Genomic DNA, 17632 nt, shown 5'->3' on the forward strand with positions numbered 1-17632 from the left:
CACACCCATATACACATATACACACACACACACATATATATATATATATATGTGTGTGTGTGCGTGCGTGCGTGCGTGCGTGTGTGTATGTATATTCTTTTATTCTCCCTTAATTGATACTCTATAGAACTTGACTTCACGCTGAGGTGGCAATTCAGCCATTTGATTCCTGTTACAGCAGCTCATGAATGAATGAACATGGTGAACTAAAAATATGTTTAGAAGTACGTTTTTTCAAACATGCTACTTCACTTTTATTTACTTGAATAGGGTTGGGGGTCGCGACCTAAGCATGCAATCAAGTTCTATAGAGTCTTGCTAATGACCTACTAATTTTATTCAGGTGTGTTGCAGCAGGGACACATGGAAAAGTTTCAGGACACCAGCCCTGGAGGACTGGAGTTTGATACCCATGCCCTATGGCAGGTACCCTATTCAGATAAGTCAAATAGGGCATGCTTGAATCAGACACCAAGCGAACACTGCAGCAGGGTCGAAGTTTTTTTCATGGGCACAACCAATAGGCTCAATTCTGTCGTTAACCCACAAATACATTTTCCTTATAACTGTTGCAATATTTAAGGGAAAATAAACAGGCTAAGAGGATAAGATCTATTGGCTAGAAGCAGTGTTACAATGAAGGAAAAATTAGCCAAACACAAATTTCCTTACTTTTTTTGCTGAGTTTATAATAGCAAGTAATTCTCACCTTGACAATTCTAATGAGAACCTTCAACTGATAAACATGGAGCTGCAGGTCCACACGGTCAGTCAGCCATGTTCCTATAAGGGTCATTGTGCTCGTGTACCATTGCTGTAAAATACACACAAACATACACCACTGTAGTGTCAAGTGATTCTCTGTGAAATGCACAATTTTAGCTCTAAACAATAACTTGACCTCTGTAGAGATTATTGCGATGGTGCTTTTGGCTGAAAAAAAAGGATAATTTTATCCTTGCTGTGTACCATTGAGAAGGCGTTTACACACTAGACGTGTAAAATCTATTCAAATATTTTGTGTTTTGGACTTACCTATTCTTAATGCAGCCGTTGACTCTAGCTGCGTAATTTCACTGAACAAATTACCTGCCCTTTATTTTTGATTGCTGGAATCCAAATACACAGTTCTGACGACTCAGGTCACTGCATTTTCAACAAGTGCAGTGGTAAATAATCATATTTCAACTCAGACACACAGCTACTCTACTCCAGACCAGTCGGCTCTCTGAAACGATTTCTTTGCCTCTTTAGATGAGGTCCCACCTCTGCTAACTAAAGTCCAAACTGCCCTCCTGAAATACGTATGAAAGCGGCAGCTTCAGCTCCTGGATGAAACAGTGAAATTCTCCCTGCTGCTGCCTTCTTCTTGGATGCAGAATCTCAGTTTCTTACTTTTCTTATTAATAAAACATCAGAACCAGTTCATCATACTTAATGTTGACTTCCCCATATGGAAAAGATATATATAAATCTTATAAAGTTAGTATCTGTCTTGTGTGAAACTTGTATAAAAAGCATACAAGAGTGAAAACAGATATAAGATCCATTGAAAATTATATAAGTGAAACTTGTATGTTTTGGATACTTACTAAAACAATATATGAAAGTGGCCACTTTCATATACGCCTTATATGATTCACTATATGAAGTAGGCCACATCTGATGCAAGTCTTTTATAAGTTTTTTCTATTTCTTTTCCATATGGGTATGAGGTGATTTGGTTCAATGGGCCTGATTATTTAAGACCTTGTATGTGAGGAGCAGGATTTTGAATTCTGGATTTAACAGGAAGCCAAAACAGGAGAAATCTGCTCTTTCTTTCTAGTCCCTGTCAGGACTCTTGCTGCAGCATTTTGGATCAGCTGAAGGCTTTTCAGGGAGTTTTTAGGACTTCCTGATAATAATGAATTACAGTCGTCCAGCCTGGAACTAATAAATGCATGAACTAGTTTTTCAGCGTCACTCTGAGACAGGATATTTTTAATGAGCAAATGAATAAAGGCTGCCTTACATATTTGTTTACTGTGTTTGCTGAAGGACATCACTACATAGCCAAAGGTATTTACTCACCCATCCAAATAATTTAATTCTGGTGTTCCAATCACTTCTATGTCCACAGCACAGTGTGAGCAGATGCTGAGGTGCATAATGCACACAGGTTGCCAACTTTCTGCACAGTCAATTCCTTTAGAGCTCCAGCCTTCAGATCAGCTCAAGAACAGTGCATAGAAGGTTTCATGGAATGAGTTTCCATTGCCAAAAAGCTGCATTTAAGCCTTACACCACCAAGCGCAATGCAAAGCACTGGATGCAGTGGTGTAAGCATGGCACCACGGGATTCTAGCGCAGTGAAGAGGTGTTCTCTGTAGTGACAAATCATGCTTCTCTGTTTTGCAATCCGATGGATAATTCTGGGTTTGATGAGGAAGAGGCCAAAGGAACAATGTTCCTCGACTTGTGGTAGCAACTTATCCCCTTCCCGGAGTGCTCCAGCCACCCTTTTCTGGCTGAGAATCATGGCCTCAGACTTGGAAATGCTATTTGTCATTCCCACTGCTTCACACTCTGTTTCAAACAGCCCCAGTGCAAGCTGGAGACTGATATCTTAAAAAGAGCTACATTATCCACCAAAACAGAGAGGCGGTCGTGAGGCCACTTGGGTATAAATGCTATATAAGTTAACTTAAACTGGATTTAATGAAACCATTTAGTCAAATCCACCTCTCAGGACTGCTGAGCCCCCCATTATGATTGGTGAAAAAGGGCTACTGCAAAGACCAATGTGACTGATTTCTTAAACTAAATCAGTTCATCAATTTCCTGAGAGCCCAGCAGCTCTTTTCTAGTAGTTTGTACATGTGAATTGTGACTGTAAACTGATGGGAGAGCAGCATACGAGGCAAGATGCCACTGGCTCAGCTATTACTGTTCTGAGATCAGTTAGACCTACACTTCGTATAGAAATGCAGCTAGCATTAGAGGGTAAATGAATTACAGTGATTTAGCATCGTAACGGAAAAGTTTCCCCCCGCGAATCATGTGGGTAACGTGAGGATGGTCTTTGAAAAAGTTCTTAATTATTCCTTTAATACAACAGCAAGAAACCACGATGGAGAGGGGACAGGAGTTCTAACCATGGCCATAAAACAGGCAAGTTGAACAGGCTTGGCAGTCATCTTAGCAATTGGTTCTACTTGCCTTCCTGTAAAAACAGCACACAACTGGCTAGACCAAGGTCGTGTCCAAATTCATGGGCTGCATCCTCCTGAGGACCCGGCCTTCGCGGTCTATGTGGGCCGGGTCCTCAGAGGGTCGGGTAGGCCGGAAGTAAACGGCCGTGAAATTGGACGGTCTAGCCTTCTGATTAGCGTCACCGCTGTCTCGGTGGAGTTTAATAAACTTGCCGTCTGCTCCTTGCTGTCTAAAATATAACAGGACACTGGCGTAAACTCTCGACCGTCTCATACTACTGTTTAATCAGTTTTCTGTTTGACGTTTAGTCAGCTGTGTGAAAACCAAGGAGGAACCCACCCGGGGGATTAATAAAGTTTCATTTTATCTAATCTAATAACTTTAATCTCAGCCAAACCGATTTACTCACGAACAAATAAAACACTGAAAAAAGCCCAACAATAACATTTTTAGGTTGTCTAAGTGACTTATATATTACGTTTAACCCGAGCAGCGAAAGTCCGCGGTGATCTGAAAATGATGTGCCGGGAGTTGTGCCGTTCTCGGTGGCTCCAGTAACCCTCGAGCTCCCGGCTAGCTATCGAACTGGTGGGTAGCAGACGTCTCTGAAAATGTCGAAGCACTTTAGCAAATATGCGATATCTTGATAAACCGAGCAGATATTTGATGTTTACACAGCTACTTTCTCGCCTGAAAATATGTTAAAAGTTTATTTTGTGACCCAGAAAGATTAGTAAGAGTAATTTTAAAACTTAGTAGCGGCCGCCATTGCTGGAAACTGGAGTTTGGCTGGGCCGCGCTATTGCATTCAGAGGAGTCTACGAATTTGGACCGCCTTCGGCGCGTCGCTGTGACGTAATCGGTCTAGAAATGCGGCCTCAGGAGGATGCAGCCCATGAATTTGGACACGACCCAAGAGCTTAGGCTGGAAAGAATGAAGAGCAGGTTTGGGTGATTAAGGGTAGAGGTGAAAGTGTATGTATGTATGTAATGAATGAAAAGAATGTGTTGAGCAGATGGACGGAATACTGACAAAGAAAGGAAATGAGCGAGAGAGAAAGAAAGGGTGGATGGATGGATAGTAAATCAGGAATGTAGAAAAATATTGCCTGCTCTGATGAATACCAGTTTCTGTTGGATGCTTGGTAGGGTTAGGTTTTTGACTAAAACCATGGCTACCTGCCTTGTAGCAGTGCCTTTGTGGTTGACTAATGGTGTGGAGAATGGTGCTTTGTTTCATGCTAGAGTCTCCTTACTTCCGACAGGAAGCATAAGTTAGCATAATGATTAGCAGCTATTAGTCATTTCTGATAAAGCCTTCTAAAGTAATTTTAATGTACTTTAATACCTAACCTGCAGTAACTTTTCTGGGGGAATACTGTCTGGCTTCCATTTACATTTCTTTGCTTTCATGTAATTAAATTAGTCTTGGTTTGTACTGTGATGTCATTTACTACGTTAGTAATGATTTTAAAAATAGCACACCTAGATGCATCCCAATCAAGACTAAGAAAACCACTGGTTGTAGTATTTGTTACTTTAGCCATAGCATTCCACATCATGTAGTATCAAGGTACCATCCATCGACCAATTACATCAGTATTTCCATTTTCAAACTAGCATTGACTCCTTGGCTTAGACAAACAGTAAGCTCTGTGAGGCACAGTGCGCTCCGAGCACAGCAGCTGCAGATGTTTCTCTTTGGGCCCTTGCTGGTGTCAGCCTAATTGATAGACAGTGATGAGTGTAGGGTGATACTAATACAAGCCGACTCACTTTGCACAGTCAGGGTCACAGCAGAATGGATGGGAGTCTGGAGAAAAAAGGGAATGAAAATGAAGGGGGAGGGGGTATATGCATGTTTAGAGGGAGGAAATGTCTATTGAATATGATAAATTACTTGATTTGAAAGACGCATAAAGAAACTATTTGGAATGTAATGATATATTAAAATGACTATGAAAACCCAGCCAGGGTTCAAACCATAAACCGTCTTGATTTCAGCCAATAGTACTAACCACTACACCATCACGCCACTCACACAATCTAACATGTCTAAAATCTCCCATAGCTTTCACTCTGGCAGGGCAGCACAGTGGAGTTTGCATGTTCTGTGTTTGTGTGGGTTCTCTCCGGGTACTCCGGCTTCCTCCCACAGTCCAAAGACATGCAGTTAGTGGGGATAGGTTAATTGGTAACTCTAAATTGCCCATGGGTGTGAATGTGAGTGTGTCTGTCTGTATCTGTTATATATAAGCACTCTAGTTATAACAGTTTATGTGAGGGGGTTGGATGTGTGGTGTACTAAGAGTATAGCTCCCCGCACCCCCAATTAATTTTGTATTTGTTTATTTCTAATGATAGACATTGAATATCCCAACGTATATGTTATTTTGGACTAATTATTTTACTTTATACAAAAATTATAATGGTACAAAGGGCAATCTGTATCTGTGAAATTGTTGCTCAGAGAACTACCATAGATGGTCGTGGTTGCTTTAATGTTCAGTATGTAAGCAGGTGGCTTGGTGCTACGTGCTGCATGCTGGATCTTTGAATGGTAATAACTTATTAGATTCTGTTTCTGCCTTATTACCCTACTATTACCACTTTATTACTGAGCTGTACTAGACAGTGCTGCCACAACCCATATTTGCTTAATCTAGCATGAAAGTTGGATTCAATTAGCGTTTTTCTTATGTCATTCCACATTAGGGGAAAAGAGTGTCCTGTTAAAAGGATTCTAAATGCTTCATTTTACAGTATTGTCAAATTCTAGTATTAACCATTTAGAAATAGTCACTCGTTGTCTTTTGTGGTTATCTTACCATAAAGCTGACTCAGCACACATGAGATGTGCTGCTGGTTTCAGCAGGACAGGTTTGGGTGGGATTTTGTTTTTCTTCTCTTCCTAACTTTTTTCCCTATGAGTAATTTTTCAGATGAAATTGCTGGGCTAATTCTGTGTGTGGAAACTTCCCACACTCTCATTATCACCTACCTTTCCGAGTCCTGTAATGTAAAGCCTTATACAGTGGGGCAAAAAAGTATTTAGTCAGCCACCGATTGTGCAAGTTCCCCCACCTAAAATGATGACAGAGGTCAGTAATTTGCACCAGAGGTACACTTCAACTGTGAGAGACAGAATGTGAAAAAAAAATCCATGAATCCACATGTAGGATTTGTAAAGAATTAATTCGTAAATCAGGGTGGAAAATAAGTATTTGGTCAATAACAAAAATACAACTCAATACTTTGTAACATAACCTTTGTTGGCAATAACAGAGGTCAAACGTTTACTATAGGTCTTTACCAGGTTTGCACACACAGTAGCTGGTATTTTGGCCCATTCCTCCATGCAGATCTTCTCAAGAGCAGTGATGTTTTGGGGCTGTCGCCGAGCAACATGGACTTTCAACTCCCGCCACAGATTTTCTATGGGGTTGAGGTCTGGGGACTGGCTAGGCCACTCCAGGACTTTTAAATGCTTCTTACGGAGCCACTCCTTTGTTGCCCGGGCGGTGTGTTTTGGATCATTGTCATGTTGGAACACCCAGCCGCGTTTCATCTTCAAAGTTCTCACTGATGGAAGGAGGTTTTGGCTCAGAATCTCACGATACATGGCCCCATTCATTCTGTCCTTAACACGGATCAGTCGTCCTGTCCCATTGGCAGAAAAACAGCCCCATAGCATGATGTTTCCACCCCCATGCTTCACAGTAGGTATGGTGTTCTTGGGATGCAACTCAGTATTCTTCTTCCTCCAAACACGACGAGTTGAGTTTATACCAAAAAGTTCTACTTTGGTTTCATCTGACCACATGACATTCTCCCAATCCTCTGCTGTATCATCCATGTGCTCTCTGGCAAACTTCAGACAGGCCTGGACATGCACTGGCTTCAGCAGCGGAACACGTCTGGCACTGCGGGATTTGATTCCCTGCCGTTGTAGTGTGTTACTGATGGTGACCTTTGTTACTTTGGTCCCAGCTCTCTGCAGGTCATTCACCAGGTCCCCCCGTGTGGTTCTGGGATCTTTGCTCACCGTTCTCATGATCATTTTGACCCCACGGGATGAGATCTTGCGTGGAGCCCCAGATCGAGGGAGATTATCAGTGGTCTTGTATGTCTTCCATTTTCTGATGATTGCTCCCACAGTTGATTTTTTCACACCAAGCTGCTTGCCTATTGTAGATTCACTCTTCCCAGTCTGGTGCAGGTCTACAATACTTTTCCTGGTGTCCTTCCAAAGCTCTTTGGTCTTGGCCATGGCGGAGTTTGGAGTCTGACTGTTTGAGGCTGTGGACAGGTGTCTTTTATACAGATGATGAGTTCAAACAGGTGCCATTCATACAGGTAACGAGTGGGGGACAGAAAAGCTTCTTACAGAAGACGTTACAGGTCTGTGAGAGCCAGAGATCTTCCTTGTTTGAGGTGACCAAATACTTATTTTCCACCCTAATTTACGAATAAATTCTTTACAAATCCTACCATGTGAATTCATGGATTTTTTTTTCACATTCTGTCTCTCACAGTTGAAGTGTACCTCTGGTGCAAATTACTGACCTCTGTCATCATTTTAAGTGGGGGAACTTGCACAATCGGTGGCTGACTAAATACTTTTTTGCCCCACTGTACCTTATGCCGTCAGTTCTCTGATGACAGCACTCCATATTCTGACACCATAATGTTACTCTCTTGTGTGATAGCTTGACTTGCCGAGTAAATAAAAGGTCCAAGTAGCATCCACGAACCCTGACCCCAGCCTTGACCCCCTCAAATGTTTATATGTGCCACCCTTAATCTGACAGTGCTATCCTCTGAAACTGCTCAGCGCTGCTGCAGCGAGAGCGCCCCCTTACCTATTCACAACCTGCCCACTCTGTCCCTTGTCCATGCTCTGCCTGCTATAATACATAATACAAAACCAGATTAATCCCCGACTCATCATTACAATATCTTCACTAACTGCCACACTCTTCTCTAGCAGAGCTCCTGTGATTTCATCACAGGCGTTGAGGCCCTTTTTTGTACCCTGGCACCATTAGTTTACCAACAATTTCCTATTCTACGACATAAGATCTCCAAATAGACAGCTGCATTGCTGTTTGACTTATTAGAACACTGTGGACCAACCACCACCAGAATCAGCAGAGGACATAGCACCACAAATCATCACAGACTCTAGAAACGTCATACTGGACTTAAAACAACTTGGACTTCTTGTTCCAGACTCTTGGATCTTGGCATAGTGGCTCTTGATCTGACACTAGCCTCAAACGTTTCTTTCGCCATGCTGCTGTACATATTTTCCTACAAAATACATTAATTATTAATTTACTTAAAATCAACATATTGAGATACTGGATTTCTGATTTTCATGATCCATAAGCAGTACTGAAGACTTTAAAACAAAAAGGGTTGCCTATAGAATATACAAAAGATTGCCCTTTGGAATTAAATTATGAATGAATGAAGAACTTTTTAAGATGCCTTTTTTACATTGGTGACTGGGTTAGTCACCAATGAAATAAATACATATAAAAGCTTAAAGCTTAATGTAAAAGTTTATTTGGAACCATAGGATATACCACATTGCCATGTTTTCTCCCATTTCCCCAGTTATTATGTGCCACTGTTGAGCGTGACCCGCAGAGCCACAATACACATAATTATAGAAAATGTAGATGTGACAGTAAGCTAAGATATTATTTTATCTATCAACGATGACCTCGATGAGTAGCACAAAAACTACTCCGTATGTATCCATTTTTGAACAGAACAAAGCAGACCATAACCTGCTTTGGTGTTCAGACTGGCTGACACGATGAAGACACCAGGTCTACATGTAGGTCAAGCTCCGTAAATGAGGACATGGGTTACAGAAAAGATGATTGTGCTGAAGCAGTGCTGGGGTGAATAAGTGAGGCAACCTGGTGCCAACAGCTTCCTATCTGTTGCTGTGTGCCTGTGAAGGCATCAGGGAGGCAGCAGGCCTGTGATCTCGCCCCAAGCACAACCCCCCACCGAGAGGCCAGGCCTGGAGTGACTGATCCACTGACTGGCTGCTCTTGCCATCACCCGCCCCTCCTTCACTTCTCCCTTTGTGGAGACTTTGCACAGGTCCCATCTGCAGCCATTTTTGCAGCAGCCATTTTGTGCTTGCTCTGTTTTAGTTTTCTTAATGTTATATAAAAAAAGGACTTGACAGTTACGTCACAAGACTTCTTGCTGCCATGACTAGCATTTTGGAAGCCTGTCAGGGACATCTGGTGTACACATAATGCCTGCGAGTTTCATCAGATTTAAAACCTTTTTTAATGCCAGTTTGAATTTAATACCAATTTTATAGTGCAGACCAACAGTGAGTAGTTATAAGTTGCATAGAGAAAGAAAGAAAGACCCAAACAAACATTTATCTGTGTTAAAGTCGTATGTTGCATCAATTGTAAAGCCATTTGTGTCTCAGGTGCTAGAGCAGGTCCACCACCAATCTAACAGGCCTTTTGCTCCTACTCGGCTCCACTCAATGCAGCTCGAGGCAAGGGAATGTGATTTCATTACAATGGAGTACCACCTAACATATGCTGAGTAGGCACTGAAAAAGTATCTGGTACCAGGTACTACGATGTAATGAAAAACCCTAAAAACCAAGTAGAGCCATGCCAAGCCAATCCAAGTAAGTAATAGAGCTTATTTAGAACAAAGGAGGGTGGGGTTTAAAACCCCCCCCCCCCCCCCAAATTTTAAAACTTGTTTTCAACAAGTGTGATAAATCCAAAAGTGTAATAAAATCTAAACAAATTCAGCGCTATACTTGACAGTATTCAAAGTAAAACATGCTGTGTATTGTGTGAAAGAAATTGGATCATAGGAACATTTCAGACAAGGTGAAAACAGCTTTGTCCACAAAGTGCTAGGTGTCTGAGAACTCAGTGTACACTGGACATGAATGCCTGTACAACTGGCAGACACCAGCAACCATACTAGACTCCAGTCTGAGAGTCTGTTTGCCAATAATTTTCATTTAAGTATTAAATATAATCCTTCTGTTATATTAGATTGTCCAATTAACTCTGAAAAATGCAGAATATATATATAAAAAAGTACTGGTGTGGGAAAAAGTTCTGTGATGCTACTGTGAAGGGCTGGAGACTATCTGAGCTCCCGTAGGGAGACCTGGAGGGAACCCATACAGGCACAGGTGCCAGGCAGGCACCTTGTGGAACAGTAGTGCCATCCACTGCACCACCATACCACCCATAATTATTGAAAAGATACATACATGCATAAGTAAACATACTTTTCCTGTTAATTAACAACAACTTCTGTTTAAAATTTGGGCTCTATGGGCCCATTTCAAATTTGTGGAGAAATCTCTTCACTTTCTCTAAAACGCAGCTATCTGAGCTACAAATATTTCAAAGCCACTTTACTGTCAAACCATGCAGGAAGAGATCTGACTTTTTCAGGATAGGGTGAACAAATTGTGGCATCCACAAACTTGAAAATCACTTTGACTAAGGTTGTCAAATGAACAGTGTTGGCCCCTCTCGCTTTATGTCTGGAGATAACAAAAGAAAAGCATGAGAAAAAAAACAAATTCTCCCAAGCTCTCTTTTTTAGGCTGCATGGGGATCAGCAGGGGGCTAGCTCTTGCAGACAGCCAAAATAAGCGTAATATGGCTCTGCATACATAATGCCATAACCCCACAGGGATCAAAATCTGTGACATTCTAACGAGTTCCATCTGAATCATGGGCCCCGATTTGCTCGACAGCCTTCACTGTGTTAGTGCATTTGTGTGTGTTTTGTCACCTCACAACAGTCTGATGAAGCTCTACCTACACTTGGGCAACATGCACACCCTGTACAACACTAAACACACACACAAGCACACTGCCTCATACACATGTATAAAATTGGTCCATCCCTCTTTGAGCAAAAGATGGGCGATAGAGCAACCTCCTGCCCCCATTTGACACCAGCTCTTGCCACTGCTACACGCAAACCTCATGCATGTTCACACCCCAGTCTTCAGCTGGTGCTTGGCAGTGGGGGGCACTGCCACCAGCAGGATTTGCAGTACACTTCTAAACCCCCGAAACCTTCCCCAACTACCTACTCAGCTGTTTAATGAAATTTTTTGCATTGAAGATTATTATATTGCTATCATCAGCAATATAATAACTTGCATTAATGCAACAACGTAACGAAATTACACTATAAAACAAGCGAGATTAAGGGTCATGTGATCACCAGCCCTAACTATGAAACTATAAAGCTTTAGGTGTACAGTGGTCCCTCGCTATAACGCAGTTCACTTTTCACAGCCTCGCTGCTCCGATTTTTTTGCATTTTTGCATGCTTTTTTTTTTTTTTTTTACAGCGCATTGTATTCTGCATGCTGACCATTGTCAGGATGCAGGCTGTAGACCATTGTCAATCAATCTCCGTATCCTGTACAGTACAGAATGTGTTCTGCTTGACGGATTTCCATAAATCTTCGATCCTAGCAGTGTGACTCTGAAGTGCTGTACTGTATGTTTGTAAGTTTTCTCCCCATAAAACACAACAATGTTGATGAAACGTTTTGCACCATCAAAGGCACCTGCAGAGCACCCAAAAGGCAGAGAAAGATGGAAAACTTGAACTTCTGGACATGCTAAAGGAAGGTAGAAGTTACTGTATTTTTCAGACCATAAGGCGCATCAAGCGAAACAAAACAGTCAGATAAGTCAAACGTTACTCAACTCATTCTTCTTGCTTCCTCCACTTTCATACCATTGATTCATTAATTCCCATGTTCTGGACCTGAAAACAGGGTTTGATCTTTGGTTTCATTCTTATTTTTCTATGAAGGTTTGAACTTTGAGAGTTTAAACAAGAGAGAAAAGTGTGAAAATCTTCGTGCCTGTCTGAGAAAAGTGTATAAAGTGTGTGGTGAGGGGTTTTACAGCCTTAAAACATCTGTAATGATTGTAAAAAATAAAATTGGCTACTTCACGGATTTCACCTATCGCGGGTTATTTTTAGAACGTAACTCCTGCGATAAACCAGGGACCGCTGTAATCTTAAAAGTAAAGAGGGTGTCAGCCTCCCTAATCCAAACTGGGAGCGTGTTCCAGAGGGCCTGAAAGGAGAAGGTTCCACTCCACGCTAGTAAGCTAGCAGTCTGAGAAGTGCTTTATTGGGGTACTACGGTACTATGAGGCCTTTAAGATAAGATGGGGCTTGACTATTCATGTATGTGAGGAGCAGGATTTTAAATTTGATCCAGGATTTAACAAGGAGCCAATGAAGAGAAGCCAGTATTGGAGAAATATGCTTTCTTTTTAGTTCCTTTCAGTATTGCCAAATCCAAAATGCTATGCCAGCATTTTGGATCAACGGAAGACTTTTCAGTTAGTTTTATAACAACCTGGTAATACTGAATTACAGTAGCTGAGGCTAGAAGTAATTAATGCATGAACTAGTCTTTCAGCATCACCCTGACAGGATAATCCTAATTTCAGAGATATTTTTGACAGTTCTGAAACATGTAGGACTGACTGACTTCAGGATATCTCACAGTGTCATTGGAGGCCAAGATAATGCTATTCAGAATAATCATGTGGTTAGACACTTTAGACCTTCTAATTATACTGCCTGATGGAGCACGTATAATGGAAAGAGAATTGGTCCCAGCAAAAAAGTACCCTTGTGGTACTTTATAATGAGCTTAATTGTGTGAAGAAGACTCACCATTTAAGACTTGAGCTCCACAGAAGTGAAGACATTACTTGGATGAGCCTTACAATGCTTCTAGATGAGAAAAATCTTGAAAAAGTGATATGTTTCATAGGAGGTCTTTAAGATAAGATTTGGCCTGATTATAGAATAGAATAGGATAGCCCCCTATTATCATTGTACATGTGCAATTAAGTTGTAGCTGCTCCACACCAACTGTGCTTGAATAAAATATAAATACTACCCAGCAGGAACATATAGCAAACAGCAGAAATATATACAGTCCAAATGGATACACACACAACAAGCAAAATATATACAAAATAAGAAAAAGGATTGACGACTGACATTGCAGGCATGTGTTGCAGGAAGATGCAACAAAAACGCATTAAAAACACAAAAAGGTGCACAGGAGTTGGGTGCTGCATAAAAGGGTTGCATATGTCTCTACGCACCACCATTTTATTTAAGACCTTGTATGCAATGAGAAGGATTTTAAATTCGATTCAGATATATAGGATATAGTACAGGAGAAATATGCTCTCTCTGGCTAGTCCATGTTAGTACTCTCACGACAGCATTTTGCCTGAAGGCTGTTCAGGGAGTTTTTAGGACATCTTGATAATGATGAATTACAGCCAAGATGTACTAAATGCGCAAACTAGTTTTTTTTTTTTTGAGACAGTTTCTTTCTAACTTTAGAGAGATTGTGCAAATCCTACATATTTATTTAATATGCACATTGAAGGATATGTTAGGATAAATAGAGCTGGGTGTCATCAGCATAGCAGTGAAAATGTATGCTATGCCTTCTAATGATACTTCCTAATGGAAGCATGTATAACGTAAACAGAATTGGTCCTAGTACTGAACCCTGTGGGACTCCATAATTAACCTCAGTGTGTGAAGAGGACTCTCCATTTACATGCACAAACTGGAGTCTATTAGATAGATATGATACAAACCACTGCAGCATAGTAGTTTTAATACCTACAGCATGCTCTAGCATGGCATTGCTTAAAAGCTCTAGCTTGTAAGTGATGTTTAATTGCGGCCATCTTGAAGGACTATGTTGAAATAAACTGATCATATTTAAGCCTGGACCAGTGATTAATGTTAAGACCTCGTTAAGCAGCCTTGTAGGAGTGGGATCCAATAGATATGCTGATGTTTTAAGAAAGTTCACTCAGAAAGATCAAGGTGCTGTATAAATGAAAATGAATTGAACTGACTAGATGATGGCTCCGAGGCATCTAAACATTTTCAATTAAATGTGTATTGCAACAGAATCACTGAGTGATGTGATAAGTGAAATAATATACCTAATAATGCCTAACCTAGTGACCTGTCTGATGGCTTGCATCACTATAAACCAGTGTTATTGATATGGTTAGACATAGCACATCGCTGTCTTCACAGCTTTGACTTTAAGAAGTTTCTGGTTACTGGCCATTATAAAATCCTTTTATTTCACAGTAAGGTTTGCTAGATGAGGGATGATGCTAAATGTGTGATATTAACCTCAAACTGGTGAAGCAACTGACTTCTTTAGTTTTGCATATTTAAGTCTGATTACCTCTTTATAACTACAGATGACAGTAGTTATACTGATTTCTCTGAGTGAAAGCAGCTAATAAATAATTATTCAGACTTTGAAATACCTTCAGAATCTCTCTCCAAATACCCTGCTTACATCAGATTATGGGGGGCTCTGTGTGACTGTTTTTCAATACATGCAATCCAATATTTAAACCCACTTCATGTCACAATTTGCTAACTGTACATAAGAACTTCTCAGAAAAGATGTGCAAAAAGGCCTTATTACCCTGTTTATTTAAACGATACCAAAACAATGACAACTGCATTTTCACTCAGCCCTCCACTGTGTCTCTAACATAGTCAGAAGTTGTTCAACCAGACCATAAATCAGCCCTTATAAACACCCACACCCACCCTCACACACACACACACTCAGAAAATCTCAAAAAAGCCAACCAATTTGTTAGGTCAGAGGCCCTCCTTTGTGGGGCTATTCATGAGCCTTTATGCTGTAGAGTGACAGGAATGTTGAAGCTGAGTAGGGGCCACACTATGGTGGGTACAAAGAGATTACAAGGAATCGGGGGACTTTGCCTCTTTCTGCCTCTTGTGTGTGTGTGTGTGTGTGTGTGTGTGTGTGCAGTAAATACAACCTTGAACAAAAACACATGAGAGAGTACACATTTCACTATTTATTTATTAAACAATGATTTTATTATTTAGTACTCAAATTATCTAAAAAGTAAAATTATAGTCTTACTTCTTTGTTATTTATTTCAATGGTAATTTGGTCAGTTTGTTAATGTACTTAAAGTAGACATCACTGTCAATATGTTGTTTGGACCAAAACATTTTGCACGGCCTGCTACCTTATTTGCTACTTTTAATTTTATTTTGATATTAGAATACTGTGTTTTGTAAGAAATACAGTAGTTCCTGGAGTCCAACTTTATGCCTACTTGTGCAAACCTCTAACAAGCTTTGCTATTAGGTAATTCCACCTGAGACCTTGCCTCAGCACCCTGAGACAGATCTGAATGACCACTGACTAATTAGGGGGTGTGAACTGCCTGATATTGGTGCCTATAAAACCCCGTTGCATATGCTCTGTCTCTCCTTTTGAACACAGCAACGTACTGAAACAAGGGAGTCACACAGCCTCCAGTTAAAGGTCTTTGTATTACTCATAGAACTGTTTCTATTCTGAATGCGCTCTGGCCTTAACACTGGCCACTGGTAAACACCAAGGCTTATATATAAATTGCTGAAGTTCATAAAAACATGGTGGATGTTCTTCTGAAAGAGTTACGGCTGTGTGGGGGACAGAAGGGGGGATGTGCTGCGTGGAAAGCAGAAAAAGGGTCCTTATCAAAGCAGCCTGCTTTTACTTAATTTACTTAATTAATTTGTTCTTTCAAGATTTGGTGTCGTTGTATTTTGAGTTAAGTTGTACAGCTTGCCAAATAGTCTGGACAGGGGATTTAATTCTGGCAAAACTTTCTGTTAACGTTCTGTTAAACTATTTGTCTTTTCGTATTTTATTGCAAGTGTCTGAAGAGGAAACCATGAGAGTGGGAACATTGTGTACATTAATTTAACTTATAACATTCAGATATTATTCTAACACACTAATACAATCCTGTTAAAAGCTGTATTAAACAGACATATGTTATGTTATGGTGCCTGTTGAAAGTAAAAGAAAGCAACATGAATGTAATGAACGCAAACACTGGAACCTATCTGTCTCACTTTAAAAAAGGAAACAAGATGTATCTTTGTATGTGTTTTACGTTGGGATTCTCTTCCTCTCACAGTTCACTAAGTTCACTTCTGTTCTGTTGTGTTTCAGTAAAGTCCCAGTGTTATAGTGGAGCAGGAATATGTGGGAGTCAACACTCAGAGTGAGGAGTGAATAAAGAGGGACAGGACAGGGACAAAGATTTGGCAGTGTGTTCACAGCTTAAACCATCAAGCCACGCTAATTATGCAGGTGTTCTGTTTCTCTGAGACAATGCAGCACATAACAGCAGGGTGCAAGATGCTAGCAGGCAGGGCATACATGGAACGCCATAACCAAGTGGCCGGCATAGTGTACAGGGACATCTGTGCTGAGTATGGGCTGGAAGTCCCGAGGTCAACATGGGAGACGCCCCCAGGATGGTGGAGAATGACCGAGCTAAGATCCTGTGGCACTTCCAGATACAAAATGGTGGTGGCTAACCAACCGGACATAGTGGTGGACAAACAGAGGACGATGATACCGAATGACATCAAAATCAGGAAGAAGGAACAGGAGAAGTACCAAGAGCACAGAGAAGAGGTGGAGGGTGAAGGTAACAGTGGTCCCAGTGGTAATTGGAAAACAGCAAAGATACTGTGCAGGACCCTCAAGCTCCCAGGCCTCTGGTAGAGGACCCGAGCCTGAAGGATAGACCGAGGGGAGAGGGGAATTTGTTTTTAATAGTGGTTTCTTCCCTTTAGTCTTTGTTAATTTCTTTTTTCCTTCTTCTACGCTTTTGTAGTTGCAGCTTTTTTTCTTCCCTTGGATTTCTGATTTTTTCTTTCGTCCCATTTTTGCAACAGCCCAATAAAAAGCTTGCATTTTGTTAACCTCATTATCTGTATTTTGAGTCACTTACATCAGACTCCACACAGTTTGCATAATCGGCAGACTGTGACGGAAATTGAGGCGAAAATGTTTCAACTTCTTTGATTTAATTGCTGTGAAGATGTTTTTAACATTAAAGAAAAAAATGTGGAATATTAATAACTTATATTTTTGTTAAAATCCACAACTACTCATTAAGTACAAGCTAATTTCAAATTTTGAAATACATTGAAAATACATCTTGTTCACAGTTGAATTGGTGTCAAAAAAGAAGTCATGATAATATAAATCGCTGTTGTTTGCTAAGTGACCATTAAGCAGACCACTGGACAAGTATGTCTGAGCCGTAGTCTGCGTAGTACAGATGAAAAATTTGTGTGTAATTTTTGCACTATTTTAGAGCGAGAAAGGCAGAAAAAGTTCAACACGAGAGAGAAAGAGAGCGTGTCCTGCTGAGACCCAGCTGTGCCTGCAATTAGCAGGAGGCATGGAATGATGATTGCTGATGCGGCAACACTAATGCCAAGTGACAGGCTTCCTTGTGAAGGAGAGGGGAGGCCG

At 40.8% G+C, this 17632-nt stretch overlaps 1 protein-coding gene across 1 annotated transcript in view; it reads right to left on the reverse strand.

The window, feature by feature from the left end:
- Positions 1–17632, reverse strand: part of LOC102215427 (calcium-dependent secretion activator 1-like) — a 212684-nt gene that overhangs the window by 5504 nt on the left and 189548 nt on the right. Inside the window, exon 19 of the mRNA XM_013915623.1 lies at positions 710–814. Within this exon, the coding sequence (XP_013771077.1) occupies positions 710–814 (105 nt within the window). The remainder of the gene's footprint in view (positions 1–709; positions 815–17632) is intronic.

The sequence above is a fragment of the Pundamilia nyererei genome, unplaced genomic scaffold (assembly GCF_000239375.1).
Source record: "Pundamilia nyererei isolate P.nyererei 1_Seehausen unplaced genomic scaffold, PunNye1.0 scaffold00333, whole genome shotgun sequence".
Classification (NCBI taxonomy): Eukaryota; Metazoa; Chordata; class Actinopteri; order Cichliformes; family Cichlidae; genus Pundamilia; species Pundamilia nyererei.